The sequence below is a fragment of the Anomalospiza imberbis genome, chromosome Z (assembly GCF_031753505.1).
Source record: "Anomalospiza imberbis isolate Cuckoo-Finch-1a 21T00152 chromosome Z, ASM3175350v1, whole genome shotgun sequence".
In the NCBI taxonomy this organism is placed as follows: domain Eukaryota; kingdom Metazoa; phylum Chordata; class Aves; order Passeriformes; family Viduidae; genus Anomalospiza; species Anomalospiza imberbis.
Genome location: NC_089721.1, coordinates 31,610,374 through 31,630,483, shown reverse-complemented (window position 1 = coordinate 31,630,483; position 20,110 = coordinate 31,610,374). Strand labels below are relative to the sequence as shown.

Sequence of the window (20,110 nt, the reverse complement as noted above, 5' to 3'; positions counted from 1 at the left end):
CAGTGCTAAAAGGATGGAATCCTTTGTTCTCCTAATACCTTGATAGTTTTAATAATAAACCTCCATTCTGAGAAAATTAAATTGGCAGTAACACTAGTTCACTTCTAAACATGTGGTATAAGTCAAAATGCAAGTGTTTGTATTTTATATATGAGTTTCCAATCAGTCTGCTTTTCAAATAGGTGCAGATATGTTGCATAAACCATGTCTGTATCCAGTTTATGGTCCTAGTTCCATTGTCTCCAAAGAGTGAACTTTGATCTCCTCCTCGGTAGTGGATAGTAAAGGCTGTCAAATCTTGACATCAGCATTTCTCTTGTCATTTCAGGATTACAAACAACACCAGATTATAATCTCAATACCTGGTGAACCAAAATAATATTTATTCACTTACAAGATCTACAGTAATATTATTCACTATAAGGTCATGCATGTCCCTGACACTTCATTTTAATTGTGAGTAATGCCATTTTCCTGCATGCAATCTGATTGAGGTGTTCACTATATTTTCTTCATTGCTGCAAAACTATCCACTTCTGCATTAGCAGCCTCTTCCAGAAGTACGTGAGTTCCAATTCTTTATGATTTGCTGCTTTTCACCACCTTTCATAAAGACAGTTTGGTTCTATGTTCTTCCCATAAATTCCTGTCATGAGAGGAGTCTGCTTTACATCTTAATCAATGTATTTCCTTTGTTGTTTTCCTTACTTCACGCTTAGGACTTCTCTTGAGCTTCTACTTTTTACAGTCTGCTTCTTTTTGTGAAAATAAAATTTCTTGAGTGGAAAAAACACCCTATCAAAGATTTTTAAAGAAAAACTGCAAGGAGACTTTTCACTGTAGATATGATTGGAAAGAGAATAGAATACATAACCTGTATGAATACATAACCTACGTGAGCTTGCTGTATTTAGCAAACTAGAATCTTAAAGGGCTATGTAGTTTGTCTTTTGAGCCCTGTCTTGCTGGAATTGTGGTAGTTGAAACCCATAAGGGCAGTAGAAGCTATTTGCTATTGTGGCTTTCATAATTTCACTGTCCAGACATCAGTGCTCAATCCAGACTCTTCCACCCTCTTCAGCACAGACCACTTGAGTGTCATCAAGTACTTATTACATACATACTGACTTTTTAAGGGACTTTTCTGACCTACTCTGTATATTTATATAGAAATACGCTTGAGAGAACTAGTGAGCAAATTGAAGTAGTCTCAAGGCATCTGTCAGCAAAGTAATGGTGAGTTGCGTGTTTGGTGTTATTTTTCTACAAGCTATCAAGTGAATCCTAAAATGTTGATTTCCATATCTTTAATAGATAATTTATTTTATTAGCTACATAGATCCATATTTCTAAAAATACTCCTAAAAATATTGCGTATTTGGCAGAAATGCATAGGAAAAACTAATCTGCATACCTAAAGATTTTTTAATGCAAGAAAGCTGAGTCATAAAGATACTTTCATTGTTTGCATACCTTCCTCCTCTGTGTTGTTAAGTGCTACTATTGTAGCACTTAAATTTTAGTTTTTCCCCTCTTTCCCCTTGAAACAAAATTGCTGTTACAGTATATTTTTGTTAAGTATAAAGTGATTGAAGTATTTCACTGGATCAGTGTAATTTCCTTTTTTGCCAAAATTGCTGTGATTATTAGCTCTAGGATAGTTTTTGGTAAGAGATAAATGTACTGCTGGCAAAGGTCCACTATCCTTGTTCCATTTAGTAGCAGAATGCCTAAATTGTAGTTGCGCCGGTTCGTTGCAAACAGACAAAAAGGAAGGTAGCATTTTGCTGTGCGTGAGCAGTTAGAGGGCAAGCAGACACCGTGCACCTTGACCACCTATTATGAAGCTTTTTGCTGCAATGTCAAGTGAAAGCGAGTTAATTGGGTGAAGCTGTAGAGCATGTTAGGGGCATGGTAAAGGGTTGCTGTCTGACAGCTGAATGTCAGCAGAAGCTAGTGAAGTGTGGCTGAGAGACAGAGACCTGTCACAAAGTTCATGTGGACTGTAGCGCAGTTAGGGAGATGAAACGTGGTTCTGTCTCACTTTCTCCCTCATTGCATTCAAGCACCTTAAGATTTCACACTGTATGTGTCAACCCTTGTTCTCTAAGCTGTTTTCTTCTAACACTTCTGCATTCAAATGATTGGACAGAAGATGCTAATGTTTGGCAAAATGAATGTAAATATACTTCTTTCCTTTTTCTGCTAGAGTAGCAGTATACATGCAACTCAGATGAAACTTTGAAGGCTTACGTCAGACATTCACACTGGATAGGAACTGGGATGATGGCTGAATACATATCTCATGAGAATATGAAGTTTGACACTTTAACTAGTGGAAAATACTTTAACTGTTTTCCCACAAGAAAAGGCCAAGTGGTGGGGGGTACTTTGTGAGCTGATGGTGCCTTACCATAGTGTTGTGACTCTTTTAGTCTCTGATTGTAGTCCCCTTCTCCCCTTCTTGCTAGAAAGGGAGTGCTGAGAGGGAACCATGAATGACATACCAATGTAAGGCAATGAGAAGCTGGGGGAAAAGTCATATAGTAGGGAAGCCTTTCTTGGAAGGAAGAGAAGCATCAGTTAAAGGCAGGGATGATCTTACATACTGCTGTGAAACATAGAGTGGTGTCGTAATAGAAGTGTAGTGTACCTTTCAGTGTTTTTTGCAGCATGCAGCACAAAGTAAAGCAATAGTCATTTGGGTTGGCCACCCAAATTCAAAACAAATAAATAAATAAGCAGAAATTGCTTCCACTCTTGAGAAAGTGGAAAGACAGTGGTAGGCTTCATGGGCAAAACGTACTAAGAACTTAAGTTCTGGAGTAGTGAAAGCTCTAAAAGTAGTAAGTACTCAAGAATTTGGAAACTTGGATTGAAATCAAAACAGACCCATCATTTCACTATGAAAAAAAAAAGCACGGCTTTGTTTGTCTTATGTTTTGGTATTAACAGCGCCGTACAGAAAATTTGACCTAAAACTGGGAAACTTCCCTGTTCCCAGTGAAGCGTCTGGAACAAAGGCTTACAGTATAGGCTGTGTGTGGAATTTGGCCAAAACTTTTAGAAAAAATCAAAATTAGCAATGCAGAACCAAGTTATTTGTCTTTAAGACAACAAAACATTGAAGATAAAGTGTTCAGCTGGCATGATAATCCATCCAATCCTGTGTCTTCTTCAGACATACCAGGTTTAAATGCATTTGAATGAAACATAATTTTCTTTCTAAAAAAAAAATGCAATATATAATGAAATCTTTCTCTTAATTGCTTTTAATTGAGCCTCCAGAGTGTGATTTCACTGAATGAATTAAATGCAAGAGCTTTAGGAAAGTATGAAAAAAATTGTAATTTCCCTATATTACAGTCTCGTATTTGTTTAAAAACTGAAAGTGGAAGAGGAAATTCTTGATAATGAAAAGAGCCATTACTATTGTTGGCTAGCAGCATCCAAAGTGTGTTGTGTGTCTGACTTTCTGACTTAGTATGGAATGAGCTGGCAGCCCACTGAATTATTCTCTGACAGCAAATTGTCTGCACATTACAGGCAGGAGTGCTGACAATTAAAATTTATACCAAATATTACCATTTTCTTACATTGTGTCAGATCACCAATTTAGTCCTATTGCCTCAGCATACAGAATTGCATGATCACTGACACAGGAAGGAAACTTTCCAATTTTGGTCATATAATTCCTGCTTTGCAAAAATTTGTAACACTGTATTACACTGACATCCATCCACAAGTAATACTCTCCATTTTAAATACCCATTTGTAACATTTGATATTTTAAATAAGTAAGAAAGTAAGAAATGGCTCTTGGAGCTACTTTTAACAGAAAAAAAAAAAACGTGCAGCATAGTAGAAGTCCCTTGGCATTACCCAGCAAAAGGCAACTCAGTTTTGGAAGTAGCAGTCTGAGCAGCAGATTGTGAATGATCTGAAAATGTATATCTTTCTCTATAGGGAAATAGGGTTTCCACATAAGTTCTACAAAAAGTTATCAAAGACAGTGGTTCTTTTTTTAACACTTACTGGAATTTATATTGCACCAGTGAAATGATGCAAGCTGCAAGGATAGCATAGGTGGGGGAAGCTGAAAGGAATATTATTGGCCATTTGATTTGCTGTCTACTGGTATTACTGTGTATCTGTATGTTCTGGAGTTGGGCTGAGAGGAATGAGTATCAGAAATCAATTGTGGAGAAATATATTGACTGTTTCTCACTTTCCCCTCACCATTCCCTGCATCTGTGCTTAACTTAAAATTCTTCCTACTCTTGAGAAACTGTACTACTGCCTTTCCAGAGATTTTAGGGGTTGCTAGAATGCTGAAGAAACTAAAGTGACTTCTCCCTCTGCATTTCTGTTTACTGACAGGCATCCTCACACACCTAAGTGTCCTGTATTCTGGCAAATTACAGATCACATTTTGGCCTTGTAATTAAATAATTTTGTTTTATTTACATTGAAATATAACACTGGACTTGTTTTTACACCTACACCATCACACAGGTAGGGTACTGTCATAATTTATATTCAGTATTAATCTTCATGCCCTTTTGTCTCTGATTTGGTCTCTTCTGATTCTAAGCAGTTTCATGGCTTTTTTACCTCAGTTGAAGCCAGTTGTTATTGCATGCATAACCCAGAAGCCTTAATGCACAAAAATATTATCACTATTTATTATTCTGATTTTCTAACAATATATTTTAATAAGGTAGCATGTTACATGTCAGAAGAAATCAGTAGAGAAGTTTGGGCTACTGTGTTTTGAAACTGTGTATTTGAAAGCAGTTTGAAGTGACAAAAATTAGTGGTGGGAAACCTGAGAAGTGGAAGAACTTTTTGTAATAACATACGTAGCTGAGGGAAATTGAAGAGCTGTGAAAATTCTCCAGTAAAATTACCTTGGTGTAGATTTTGAAGGCTGAAACTGTTCTGCGTAATTTTGCAGCTTCAGTTGTAGATTTTTCTCCTACAATTGAAGATAAACTGTTACAAGTGTACTGTTTATTTCCTTATGTAATTATCTGTTCCACTGTCATAACACATGCATAGTCTTCTAATTTCAAGTGTCCAATGGTGCATATTATTCCACAAATATGGATATGCGAAAGCAAAATGGGCATCTGATCACATCATGATGCTTTTCAGTAGGCTGACATTGCAATAAAAACATAAGGATATAATAAATGATGGTATCAAAATATTCCATCACAATATGATCATAATAAAGCAACCCCCTATAAATGAGTTTTAACTGTGGTAAAACAGTTTGTATGTCATAAGACAACCTTTAAACTAGATCGTAAATTTGACTGTAGGTTAGTCACAGAGCAACAATAGAGAAGAACTGTTTTGAAAATCTTGTCCATGTCTAATAAAAAATTTGAGTTAACTAAAGTTTAGAAAGCAAGTATTCCATAGTATAGAGTAACTTTTCAGATTTTGTTTTCAAGAAAACATGTTTTATAAAGTTAGGTGATCAAACTTTGAAACATGTGCACAGGACATGACCAATTACTATATTACATAAATATTTTGAAAGCATGTTTTTGCTAGATGTATGTGTTCTATATATCTATTTACCTAGTGAAGTGCAGCAGTTCAGATAGAGTCATGTATGGCTTACAGGGTAAATAAAGGTGCCAAACAGACATCTTATTTCAGATAAATAATTCCTCTTTTAAAAATTACCCAAATGCATATTTATATGATGGATTATCACCACAGCTCTGGCATAGTCATTTGAGTTTGTCAATTTAAAACATTTTTTAGAAAGGTGTTTAAATACAATAATGATGAAAGAGGTCTTTTAGGGAAATTCTAACTGCCTTTAAAATTTCTCTGTAAAGGTATGTGTTCAGAAAATGAATATTATAACATTTCTGAGTATTTTTTCTTCTAACCTATAGAATCTAGGTTCTAGCTATTTTTTTTATTCATCATGAGGGTATACAAAAATAGTGGATCAAAACAAAAATTGCTTTTTATATGAATCACATTGCTATTAAATCTGATTTCCCTTCTGTTCAGTGACTAGAATTATGTTCTTTGTAAGAAGTACAGCACAGGCTCTAGACAACTAAACCAGAGCTTTTTTTTCCTCCAGGAGTGAAGTTTTTACTGTAACATAGTCTATTGACTTGCTGCCAATCATTAAGTTTCATATTTTTTTTTAACTTTCAAAGGAAATGTGATTTCTTATCTCTTTACTGGGATTTTGATGCCATATTTAAAAAAAAAAAACCTCACTACCACTTGGAAAAGAGTAATATGTGAGTGTAATCATAGCATGAAATTTTTCATTCATTGTGGTATGCTGATTAATTGAGGTGTTGAAAGCAGTACAAACCAATATGTTTAAATTTGTCCTCAATATTTGTTTCCAGAGTGAAACCCATTTGTAGCTTGAAGCTTATTGATTTATTCTTTTTTACACATGGAAGTTTTTTTAGAACATCACAAGTTATTTGTGTATTTCAATACTGTTGTAATGGTTTTAATCAATGATTCTTATTTTAGAGAGAATTTTGTGTGTGGTCAGCTGATTATAGTGTGCAAAAAAGAGGCTGTTAATTGGTGTATTAGCCTTCACTGAGATCTCATTTCAGGTCTGCTGGTACACTGAGATCTTATTTGTGCATTGGCTTTTTAGTGGTTCTAATTTGGTAGAGGGTTGAGCCCAGAAGGACTGAAAAACTAGTGTTACAGATCTTACTTGCTAGTCCTGCTGGTTATCTCATCCTTGGCAGACCTAAAATTTAGAAAAACTCAGGGCACTACCTCATTTTAATTATGTACTTGAAACTGTTATCTAAAATTGCTTCTGTATGAGTTCTTAATGAAGGTCTAACATAACCTAGTAGTTTGCAGTGGCTGCAATATAGCTTGTGGTGAATCAGGAAATCAAAAGAGTTCATATCAAAGGGACCTGTTGAAGTAGGTCTTAGAGGCAACAATTGATTTTTCTTCAGCAATGGTAACAGAGGAAAGGGGAATCTTTCACTAATGTGTCTTTATACATATGATTGAGACTTGATTTGTTGAAATATGAATATACACACACCCTTCAGCCTCTCCAGATATATATTAGTTTGTGTGTCTGTAGATATGGGTTTATGCCTCAATGTGTGTGTGTTTATATATGCATTTATACTTTCCTTAAATACTGAAGAGAGAGTATTCTGAACCTCAAAGATACTGAAATGGCCATTCAGTGTGTTAATTTTTTTATTCCATAATTATGCTTTGCATGTGATGCTTTCACATAATATAAGACCTGATAAAATTTTTGTTAATTTCTCATCATGTAGTGCAATGGTAAAGGACAGAAGAACTACATGGCATTGAGTTTTCTTTTCTTTGTTTAGGGGAATACAGAATGTCTTTCTTTACAATTTTTTAAAGAATTGTTAGTATTGATATACTGGTATTATCCATAATCTTTCAAAGTACAATGCCTGATGTTTTAGTGCTGGAAGTTCTTTAATGTTGAATTATCTGTTTGACTGAATGTTGAGACTAATTGAAATATGAATCATGTTCTCATCAATGTGAATTCAGTGTGTATTTCTGGTCATTTTCTTACAGGCTAATATTTGGAGAGTATTAAGTGTTTGATTTAAATTGATGATAAAATATATTTTTAAAAAACCCAAATACATTCCATAGTTACCATGGCATGTGTTTCCTAGTAACAGTGACAGGGATACTGGAAAAAGTTTGTTTATTTGATAAAAAAGAAATCTGGTAATTGTAATGAAGAGGGAGTAAAAGTTCTCTATAAGTATTTGTAGCACTTCAAATACAATAGGTTATTTTTCTCTAACACCTACTTGGGCAGAATACCTGAGAAAATATCCTTTGTTTCTTTCTATTAAATATGACTATTGGTTCTCAGCAAACACTTGCAAATATTTCATATACATACCCTTTGTGAAAGAAATTTAACAGTAAATATAAATTCGCTTTTTGCTTTGTTTTTTAAATTTTTTATTTATCATTCCAGGTAACAAGAGGTAGTTCAAACATCAGTGTGGCTCCAAGCTAGAAATTCAGCCTGACCAGAGTTCTATCTTAGACTTTTTGGCATTGCAAGCTGAACCTGACACATCCTACAGCGTTATGCAAAACAGAGAGTTCTCTGTCTTCAGTCTGTTTCTTCAGTCTGGATGTCACATCCAGTCCCAGAAGAACAATGGAAAATGGATTTTCAGATTCTTAGTATCAATAATCTTCTAGAAGGGAAAAATTATATTAATGTAAAATTATGCAATTAAAGTGTAATTTTTTCCTATCTTTTAATTGTAGCTCAGCGTGTGTACTTTTTAACATTAATTTTACAGTTTTATGAAAATGTGCATTTGTATGTTCACATTTCTGCACCTGTCAGTTTTGCATACTGAAGCAGTTATTTCTTTAAACTTTTATTTATTTCAGTTGTTCATTTTTATGTAGTATATTTTTAAATGTTAAAGAATGACACATTTTGGGTAATTTTCCTCAGTCTTAAAAAAAAAATCAATAAGCCATTTTAGTCTCTATCTATCAAACTTGTTTCATACTTGTCTATTTTAAAGCAGGACTGCAATACTTTAATAGGATTGAGAGAACTATTTGAAATGTATGCCAATGATTCCTGTCATTTCATGGCAGCCCTGCCATGGTTCACTGAGCCCCCTCTTTTCTCTTGTCAGCTCAACTGAAGACAAGCATTTAGTTGCAAACTTTAAGCAGGTTGTGCAAAACAGAAATGATGTGACTGCTTCTCTTCCTGCACAATAATGTCACTGCTGGTCAATGTGAGAAGGTCAGATTGCTCCTTGTAAAGCTACATGATACCACTTGCCTATTTGAACAAGTTAAGTTAACCACTGAATCTGGTCCCTGCAGGCGCTGAAAACTCACCCTTTTATCAAGTCTGCATTTCATAAGAAAGAAGAACAATTGTGGAGAGAGGATTTCTGATGATATGTTTATATACTTTATAAGGACAGTTCCCAAACCAGCGTTGCAAGTAATGTATTTAGTTTAAGCTGAAAGACGAAAAAGTAATGGCTGTTTTGACCTTCAAATAGACTCCTTTTTTGTTGTTGTTGGTAGGACCCAAGAGTGACGCCCATCTTTGATGCTGACAGAATTTAAAGCAAGGCCATTGCCCTGCATTTTCTGCCTTGTAGCACACAAAAGTAAAATTGTATGTCAGGCCGAGATGTCGGGGAGCTGACAAGATGCCCCAGTGACATTTCAGCTGGAAAGAGCAAGTGTCTTGCAACCAAGTGGTCAAATATCAAATAATAGGTCAAGCAGGAAGGAGCTGAGTTCTAACCACAAAGAGGTTTCTGGTAACTTACTTGACAAGCTTTTGGGTGCTTTGTGGCTTGACGAAGTGATGTTCTATTGGGTATCGCTAGACAGACTGTTCTTTATCACCTTCAGAAGATCAGACATTGACATTGATTAAACTCTTTAACCCTTAAAGGTTAAATCCTAGCATTTTCGTCATTGTGAATAAAGAACAAAAGAAAAATTTTAATATACCATTTGTTTTCGTATTAATCACAGAACTTCCTAGTGCTATTAACTTTTTATGTGCTGTGTAGTTTTTGACAAAAAAATGAATGCAAAATCTATATAATAGATTGTTTTTCAGTATGGGCCAGTGATACATTAGAAAAATAATTTTATGCATTGTGGAATTTGTAATTTCTTCTAATATGTCAAATGTAGGGTTTGATTTTAAAGCTTCATGACTACTACTGAAATTCCATTTTGGATGGAAAAGAATATTTGCATAAATGATGTATCACTTAAAATGAACAAATCTTCCAACTACCCTTCTTTTCAGGTACTCTAGAATCATAGCATATCCTGAGTTGGATACGATCATCAAGTCCAAATCCTAGCGCTGCACAGGACAATCCCATGAGTAACACCATGTGCCTGAGAGCACTGTTCAAATGATTCTTGAACTCTCTTAGGCTGGTGCTGTGACTCCTTCCCAGGGGAGCCTGTTCCAGTACCCAACCACCCTCTGGATGAAAATCCTTTCCTTGATATCCAACCTAAACCTCTCCTGACACAACTTCAAGGCATTCTTTTGGGTCCTGTCACTGTCACTACAGAGAAGACATCAATGCCTGCCCCTCCTCTTTCCCTCTTGAGGAAGTTGTAACTGCAATGAGGTCTCCCTCAGTCTTCTCTTCGCCAGGCTGAACAAACCAAGGCACTCCTAATAGGCCTGTTAATTTTCAACAGAAGGCCTTTAATCTAAGGGAGCTTCAAATGTTCAGGTATTCTCTATTGTGCAGTCCATTGCTCACAGCCTTGTTGTGCATGTATGTGTGTATAATAATACAGAGCCATAAAATGCCAAATAATAAATCCTGAAGAACTCTTACATGTAAGAGCTGACAGAGGAAGAACATTAATTTTCTTTATGTATTTAGTCTTGAATACTGAAGAAAGAAGTTTTCATTTTGCTCCAAGTGGGTTGGCTCCACTATTTCATGACAGTGGCTGTTCTTAAAGGCACCACAAGTACTGTATTCTGCTCTTCCAAATTTAATGTCAAAGATCTATTAATATGAAGAATAAAATAATATATCATTTTAATATATAATGATAATTTTCCTCTCTACTGTGTATTGATTCATTTAAGCACTTTTTAAAGTATATTCTCATGGTGCTGTATAGTTTGAGAAAGTGCCTATATTTTGCTATGTGGTCTCTAACTGCTGAAGATTTGCAGCCTACTTGTACCTTTTGCATCATTGCAAGTCTGTGTGGTATTGTGCATGTAGAGAGAGAAAAAGGATTTCTTTCTGAAATCCGTATCTTACTGAGATTAGGAGTATCTCCTCCAGTTACAGTTCCAGGCATGGGTTTATGTGATTTCACAAGGACCATAACAATGGCAAACTCAGTGTAGTTAATAGGATGATCTAACAAGCTATCATTTCTCACAAGAACTAGTTTGTAAGTTTTCATTGAAGAAGAGCATCTACCTCATTCACTCTATTTAAATATTGACTAACTGTGAGTTACATACCATTTCTCTTAAAGCTATCCACTTGGAAGGTACTTTGAAATGTATTTTATTTGGCTGTCAGAGGTCCAATTTGTGATCAAAATTTCCTCTTTCTTACATTGTGAAGAAGCTGAGAGTAGTAAACTGGATTATCTTTAGTGTGATACTTCTGAGTTGCTTTTCCTTTTATTTGGTAAAGTGTTATTTGAGATAAATTCCAAGTAAGTAGAAGATTCCCTGTTAGTAGTTTACAAATGTAGTTTGTAGCTTACCAAACTGTATTTTTCCCTATCTTCTGGGGACACCGTAAAAGTCATGCTTGTATGGAATGTGGCAAGACAGTACAGTAACAGTGGCTCTCAAAAGACCAACCTGTTCTATACCATCTGCTCTGCCTTGCTTTGAAAATTACAGAGCTTTAGACCTTGATTCTTACTTTCAAAGCTTTTCATTTTTAGCCTGAAATTTGAAGAGGACTAGTTCCACTTGTATAATCTCAGCTTCATCTCAGCACTCCTCCAGAACAACTGGTTTCCTTAGAAGAAAGACTGTATTTGGTGGGGCTAAAATAATCTCTGTGGTTTTTGAATGTGGTGCAACAAATGATTTGCTTTCTTGTCAGTCTCAAAATTAATATTAATTTATTTACCCACCAAGCAACACATCTCTGAAAAGAGACTGTATAATACATTATTTTTTCCCTGCAGTAGGTATTATAGCTCTTAGTACAAGTTGTGTTTGTGTGCACACTTATGTATCTCTTTCTTTGCAAAGATTCTGGTTATTGGACTGACGGTATTATCATTCCACATACTCTAAGCATTTCCTACTACACTAGTAGTACAAAGGGTTTTTTTGGCTCCTGTCTCCCACAGCTATTTGCAAATTCAGCAGAATTCAATGACTGTCAAGTTGAATAGACATTTATGGGAGTATCCTCCATTGTAAAAGATCTTGAATGCCTTTACCAAGTTAAACCAAGAGAGCTGTGGCTTGAAGACTCTGAAGATCATCTATTCCAGCACCCCTGCTTAGAATACAGTCAGCTACAACAGGTTGCTGAACATTGCCTTTTGTTCTGTCACTAGACACTACACAGGATAGTGTAGCTCCATATTCTTTACAGGTATTTACACAAGTTGGTAAGATCTCCCTGAGCCATCTCTTCTACAAGCTAAAAGAATCACAGCTCTCTCAGCTTCTTCTCTTGTGAGAAGAGATTATGCTTCAGTCATTTTATTAGTCATCTTTTCAGTCCTTCACAGGACTCGCTCCTATATTTCCATCTCTCATGTGCTAGGGAGCTATGGACTAGAGCCGTTGCTCCAGATACAGAGTCACCTGTGCTGGATAGAGGGGAAAGATTGCCTCCCTTGACTTGCTGGCAGCTCTCTTCCTGATGCAGCCCTAAGGGGCTGTTGGCCTGCTTTCCTGCCAGGGCACACTATCTCTGCCTTATCGTAAACAGGAAGACCAAGAACCTCCAGGTACTTTTCTGCCAAACTGCTCCCCAGACAGCTGGGCCCCAGTCAGTCTCGGGTCCCCATCCTGTCCTGGTGCTGCTGAAGGTAGTTCTCCCCAGGCAGAGCAACCATTCTTCTCTTTACTTGAATTTCATCAGGTTCCTATCAGCCCTTCTCCAGTCTGTTAAAGTCCCTCTTGATGGCAGCAAATCCTTCTGATCTGCCAACCACGTCTCCCAGTTTAGAATCATCTATAAACTTGCGGATTTTTCACTGGCTCCCATTATCCAGGCCATTAAGAATGTTATGAGTCTGTATTGGTCCCCATATTGACCCCTGGGGAACGCCACTAGTGACTGGCCTCCAAGTGGCTTTGTGACACTGATCATGGACAGTAAGTCAGCTGCAAAACTGCCTGAACTGGTGAACTCAAAGGATGGTTCCTTTGAGCTCACCAGTTCAGGCAGTTTTACATACTGTTCATGTATCTAGTTCATAATTCTCTACTCAACAAGTGGGACATTTTATGTTGTAAATGGCTCTCCAGGTTTCCAAACACTGTTAAAGCCCTGGACTAAGTGAAAGGCAATATTTTATATAACCTCTTTGTCAAATAGGTCAGCTGATCATTTGATCACTTACAAGAACATCTGATCATTCTGCTGTTATTCAGTACATGAAAGGTTTTCCAACGCTTTAAATTTAAGATGAATTTGCATGCACTATAACTAGGCTCCTAAAAATATTTAAAATCTTTTCTGATATACAAAATTGCTTTAGTAGCATTTTTCTCATGGTGGTTGTTGTAGTTCTTTGATTATTCTCCAGTGAATAAACCCCAAAAAGCCCTGGCATCTGTTGTAGGTTGGGTTGGTTTAGTCAGGGATTTTATTAATGTTAGTTAGGTATGTTCCTCTTACTCCTATTTTCCCTCACAGTGGTTTGATCCAGGTTGTTTCTCACAAGATTTCCTACCGCGCGAACCCACAGTTACCTGTCAATCTTCTCACTCTTCCCAAGGTTTCTCCTTACATGGTTCTGTCAATCAGGGGTTGTCACTCCGTGTTGGGGTGTCAATCATGTAACCACTCCCTGCTTCTTCATGAAAGTTCTGTGTCAATCACCCCACCTTTGCATTTCTATTTGTCCAACAACGCTGTACCCACCTCTGTTATGTCACCATTGGTTGTGAAACCCTACTTCGGTTTAACCCCATAGAGCAAGACAAGTTTCCACCCCTGTCTGCACACCCCCTATTTAATCTGCTGTAACCTTTTGTCTGGGGCCATTTTGCCTTGCAATGTTCTGAGAGCAATTCACTCAGACCACGCACGCGGGAATAAAAGTTCTCAGCTTCGCAGGCAAAGTGTCCTTCTCTCATCCCTTTGCTCCGTCTCAGCATGAAGCTACCAAAACTGCGTTACCCACACCAGGGCACTCCGCAACCCTGAAGTGCCCGTAAACGTGGTGGCTACAGCCTCAGAAGGCAGCGCTAGCTGGCGCTTTTACTGCTTGAGGTCGTAATGGACAATCGCCGCAGGCATCTTCAGAGTTTGGATGAAATCTGTATATGAAGAGCACCTCTTCTACTGCTGGTGATGGAGCAGCAAGCTTAGTCAGCATTTGTCTCTCCATTCTGTTGTTGCTTGGCCTTGAAATCCAAACAAAGGCATATATTAGGACATTCTTTCCTGTCTTTTAATCTTGCCCAGTATGAAATTACTAGATTTTGTCTAACTTGATTTCACCTTTGTCTTTGTAATCTGATCATTTATGGACAATCATTTTGCATCATACTTTTCATATGGTGGCCTAAGAATGTAAGTCAGTATTTACTCAGAAAGTGTTTAAGTGTCTTCTTTCCTCTTTGCTCAGTATTCAGCTAAACCAGTGGAACCTACAGTGATTTTTGCATAAATTAGTTAACATCTTAATGTACAAAATTGAAATTGGAAAAATTACGTTTTCTTATAGGTACTCTGACTCTACTATGACTTCAGGTTTACAGATTTAGATGTGACTTTCAATTAGGTGTCTACAAATTGTCCTTCAATGGAAGATGGAAGGTGACATGCTCTTTGTCATGTTAACATGGATCTGATCGCTGTCACGGGGAGCATCATGTAGGAATTTTGGGCAATTTATGTAATTTTATGTACTGCAGTTCAGTGCTTTACAAACCAGCCATTCAGCTATGCATATGAAACTGAATCTTTGTCAGCTATTTCTGGTATCCAGAGGTTGATGAATAAAATTGAACTAGGAAAAACCAAATATGAGGAAATGTCTGAAAACTAAATTGTTTTCAAGGAATGCTCAGCAGGAGGTAGGGAGATCCACTGAATAATTTTTCTTGAGTTCTTTATTTACCGCCTCTACTGTACCATGTGCCCTGTCTCTTCATAAGCTAATAATACTAAAAATTATTACTGATATCAGATTGCCTTCTCATGGCTCTACTGTGCCCAATTAAAGCTTCATAAGTGGTTGGACTTCGTTTTGACTAATTTCATGAAAGCCAGTAATTAAAAAATAGAAACCATTAGATTAAAACATTAGATTTAAAGATTAGATTTTAAGCACAAGTATTGTCACCATTATTGTATAAGTATCCTTTCTTTTTCTTGGTAAACAAATTTTTTAATCTTCCACTGCATGATAGTAACAGGGAGATGGTTCAAAAATGAAGCAATGTTTAAATAATTACATTTCGTTTTGTGTCATATAAAGCTAGCCCACATAGCAGTCCCACTAACCGACTTGCAGATATCTGAATAGTTTAGTCCACACTAATGGTGTGGCCCTAAAAGTTGTGGAAACAAGGATCATGGATGCGGCGTTGGTTTTTCTTTGCTCCGGTCCTGGGCAGCTGAGGCCCCGGCTAGGCACGCTGCTTTTCGGTGAGACCGGGGCTGCCTCGTGTGCGGAGCTCTAGGGCTGAGCCTCTGTTTGGGTTTTCCGCCTTCATAGCCACACGCTGAGAGGAGACAAAGGGAGAGAGAAGGCACACCTTGCCCCGCGTGGCTGAGAACTGTTTATTTCCCGCGTGGCTGCAGTTGTGGTCAGAGCGGCTGTTCCCAGGTCGCGCGTGTGGGCAAAATGGCGCTTTGAACAGAGGAAGCATTGGGTTAAATAGGGGGCAGGCAGACAGGGGTGGAAGCCCTCTCGCCCAATGGGGACAGACAACAGGGGAGTGACGTGGGCCACGGCAACCTATGGGAATATAACAGTGGTGGGTACAGGGTTCTGGGACAAATGGGATTACAATGATGGGGTGACTGACACGGAACTTTCAGGAATGAGCAGGGGGTGGCTGTAAGATTGACATGTGAGAGCCCCTGTGGCAGACAGCTTGGGGCAGACCATTGTGAGGGGGAAATAGGGGTACATAGAACCAACTAACTAACATTAATTAAAATCCCTAACTGAACCAACCCGGCATGCAACACTTGGATGCTGTACTTACGAGCATTTCAGTTAAGAAAGGCATGTACCTTCTACGTGTTATATGAAAAATGCTGTTAGGCTTAAAAATCTGACACGTGCATAGCAAAATAAGTGCATAGAAAAATTTGTATGAATTTGTATGAATCAGGCAAGAGTTTCAGTAACTTTCAATGTATGCTGTGTTGACTTGCCATTAGAACTTCATACATGAAGTCCTTATAATGCATGGGATTCTACTGGCACATATGGGGAGGAACCCAAAGCTACACTCCATCCTGTGGCATTCATATATATAGCATATGAGATTTTTGCTGACCAAAAAGCTTTTGAAAATAATTTGTAAGCCTCACTCCACCAGGTAATTAAGAAAATAAAAGCAAGAGAATTGTGAATTAAGTATTAAATCCTTCCCTACCTCAATGCCATGTGAATGTTAATAACATTTGTTCCCATAAACAATAGCATGGGAGAAATCTTAGTTGTAATGTTTGCAGTGGTAGATAAATCCTGGTTTCAGGCTTCATTCTCAATTGGCTTACTGAAACAAATTTATTTCAGACATTTGGGGTGGGAAGCTGTATATATTAAAGCACTGACCTTAACAAGAATCATGCAGCTAAAATCCTGCACTGTTTTTTTAAAATGTCAGGGGTTAATATTATTTAAATGCAGTATTTGGTGGTTTAATTGAGTCATGCTTCGTTGTTCTTTTACTGCACATTAATGCCAGTGAAACACTGATTGTTGACAGAAAGTTCTCTTTAGCAAAGTATACACTGACACATCATACTGCTATAGAAAAAGCAGTGTGCAAGTCAGAATAGTCATACTCGGCTGGCATAAGAATCCTGTACTGTCTAAATGGTGGCAATATCCACTATACACTGACAGGAAATGTGAACTAGGCTTGCTTTTGTTGTATGTTTTCAGACTGCCTCTTGAGAGAACTGGTCAGACATAATTATTGAGTCTTTAGACAAATAAATCAATCTCAAGGGGTTTTTTGTTGGGTGTGTTACACAAGTTAGTAAATGTACATTGAAAAGTACAATCCAGCTCCTGAAGAGAGTTTTTTATAGAAGTGCCTTCTGACAGCTTTTGTAATCTGGCATTAGGACATAGCAATGACTTTTCATCTTGACTTTGTGTAAGTTTGGAAAAAGTAAGTTCATGTTATTTCTCTGAATACTTCTCAGTGTTAACTCTTCCTGCCAGCTTAAAACCCCCAAGAGGGAATAGATGCTGGCTTGGCAATTGAGATGTGAAAAATAGTGCAAATTCAAACTCAAAAGCTTTTGAAGAGGAATACAGGAAGGAGCTAACACTAGTGAGTTTACAAGACCTTGTGTGTGCACTGAGTAGGATGTATTTGGTGTTGTGCTTTTGCAAGATGGAATAATAATTCCAAAGTAACTGCCATCATATGGACAGCTGCGTTATACTTCCTTATTTGGGCTGCAGAAGTCTGCATGCTATTTGTCTAGTCCTGTAGGACTTTGTTACACTTTTGGACTATGAGCTTTCCAGGATTTCTTGTATGACTGCAGGGTGGTTTCTGGAAGTCATTAGAATTCTGTCTTGGAAATGAGTTTGCAAATGCTCATGAGTTTTGACTTTCAAAAATTTTTTTTCAAGCCAGTGTTATTTTCCAAATTAATATCAGGCAGCCTAGTTGAAGCATGCAACTGTAAATGGACCTAGCTTGTGTGAAACTTTTGATGCATTTGGGGAACTTCCTGGTCCTTATAGTGTCTTATTAGGTGGCATTGGTACATCACACTTGGCCTTCTAAGGGAAAAAAAAGGATTTGAATCTTGTGTGAATAGTAAATCACAAAGAGTGATTTTGTGTAAAGTCATAATAGTCAGCTTTTTAGTAGAAGCATTTAAGCTCATTTAAGGACCTGCCTTAATGTATCTAGCTAAATATATTTAGTTTTCTACTCATGTCTAAGATATTATGAAAGTGCCTGCAAGCAGATTAACTGTTTCACATTGGAATGACTGGTGACATTTGCAGATCGATGTCTTCTTCCAAGATCTGCACTGAATCTGTTGTATTCTACGAAGAGCTGCATAGTCCAGCAGGAAAGACCTATAGACTTGTGACCTGTGGGGACTTTATTCTCTCTACCACTGGCTCAAGGGTGCAGCATTGCATTCTTTTCCCCTGACCCCCAGGCAACTCCGTTGCCTGGAGCTGCACCGCCTCTCTCCGGGACTCGGGTTTCGCCGCCTTTCCCGGATGCGGCTCTGTTCTGCGGTCCGGATGGGGCTGGCCGTGGTTTCTGCTGCTGCGAGTGAGGGACTCTGGCAAAGAAGCGAAAGAATGTCCAATTCACCCATGAGGGAGGCTGAAAGTCTTTAATGGCCTTGGGAGCTGCGGCGGAGAGGTTGCAACTCACCTCCAGCACCCGCAAGGGGGAATGTGGCCCCAGGTTTCAGGAGGCATGGGATTATATTGGGGGCGGGGCAAGGAGACCAGAAGCCCTCCTGCCCAATGGGGACAGGCACTGTGATGATGACGAGAACCGCGGCGATCAATGGGGATGCGACAGGGGCGGACCCCGGGCTCTGGGGCAAACGGGGTTGCGGGATCAGGATGACAGACACAGAAGTCTCCGGACAGGACGGGGAGTGGTTACAAGAGGGACGGGGGATGCTCCAATAGTAAGAGACTCAGAACGAACCCCCGGGACGGGGGGAGAAACACGGGGGGTGCGCGGGGTACACAGAGCTCGGCTAGCTAACATAGATTAGAACTCCTTAATCTAAACCCAAACCCGGGATGCCACACAAGGGCAAAAAGTAGATCTTTCTACCTTCCAGAAACACCACAACTATGCTGAGCAATACAGAGGTGGGAAGCCATAAAGAGGCTTGTGGAAATCCCTTAGAATTCAAAGTCTAATTATCCATGCAATGCATTTGTATATGAACATTTGAGTTGGGTCTTGGCTTTTTTAACATGTTAATGCTATATTTTACTTAAGGTATTTTTTAGCAGTTTGTGGTGTATGTGCACATGTTGTGTGCCTTTGCCCTTAAGAAGCACTTGTAGCAGTCAGATGACAGAACCAGCTGTTTCTTGGTGAACTCTTAAGACTCCATCAAGGCATAATATGATAAATTGTTTTCAAGGAAAAAAGGGAAACTCAAAAATAAACAGCAAAGTGTAATTAATTTATTATTTGGCATTGTAAATAAACCCCTTTTTAAAGGAGTGAGCCACAAAGGTTAACCACAAAGATTAACTACAAAGGTTAACTACAAAGCATAGCTTTGGCCAAAAACTTCCAAGAAAATGTATGTAAAACTGACCAATTAGAAAAATTGTCTTAATATTTTCTTAATGGACACTCTAATTTAGGAAAATAGTTTATAACAGGAGAGAATATCTAGAAGCAGCTTTAATTGTGAAGGATCAGAAAGAAAAGAAAACCAATGGATCTCTGATTAGGTTCAGAGGACATCTGTAGCCTTGTTCAGGTTCTGATTATTTCTAAAGAAGAGGCTTCTCTGATTTTATCAATAAATTAGGATTTTGTCTCTGTAAGACAAAGAGAAAAAAACCACTTTATCTTCATATCAGCTGCAACATGCAAAACCAAAACAAACCAACAATCAAAAAACACAAACAACAATGACAATAATGAAACAAAAAAGAAACAAACAAAAACCCTCCCAGTTTACCTTTGAGACGGACTCCCTTTGTCGAGGAGTCTGACTGTAAATTCTCATTAAGACTAAACTCTACCAATTTTACTCCAGTACCATAAAAAAACGTTTTCATTCTCAGATGAAAAATGCTATCGATCTGCAACATCGATTCATTGTGATGTCTGTTGTATTAATGTCCTGCAGCCTGTGAATGTATCTTAATTTACTGAAAATGCAGATTTCCTCCAGTGTGAAACACCTTTTCAACTGTAACTACATCAAAAGCTTTCATTAAGTATTTGTGGAATACTTGTTTGTATTGCACTTTTGTGACTGGATGAGTGGCTGAGCACTGCATAGGTAATGGCAGGGAAATGAATTAATGTTATTACTGAGGTATTTGCTAGAATTTCAAACAAATTGCTTAAAACCTAGCAGAAGACAGCCTGAATGAACTGACTCTGGAGTAATAGTAAATTTAAAAGGAAGTGATGAAGAGGATCTTG

General features: G+C 37.8%; 1 protein-coding gene across 9 annotated transcripts in view; it reads left to right on the top strand.

Moving 5' to 3' along the window:
• CCDC171 (coiled-coil domain containing 171) overlaps positions 1–9,080 on the top strand; it is a 155,417-nt gene extending 146,337 nt beyond the window's left edge. For 5 of the 9 annotated variants that reach the window (XM_068177041.1, XM_068177033.1, XM_068177038.1 and 2 more), the window contains one exon: positions 6,195–6,352. In XM_068177041.1, the coding sequence (XP_068033142.1) occupies positions 6,195–6,337 (143 nt within the window). In that variant the 3' untranslated portion in view covers positions 6,338–6,352. Of the gene's footprint in view, positions 1–6,194; positions 6,353–8,014 lie in introns of those variants that run through there. The other 4 variants (XM_068177037.1, XM_068177042.1, XM_068177040.1 and 1 more) reach the window with 1 other exon arrangement.
• The last annotated feature ends 11,030 nt before the right edge of the window (positions 9,081–20,110 follow it).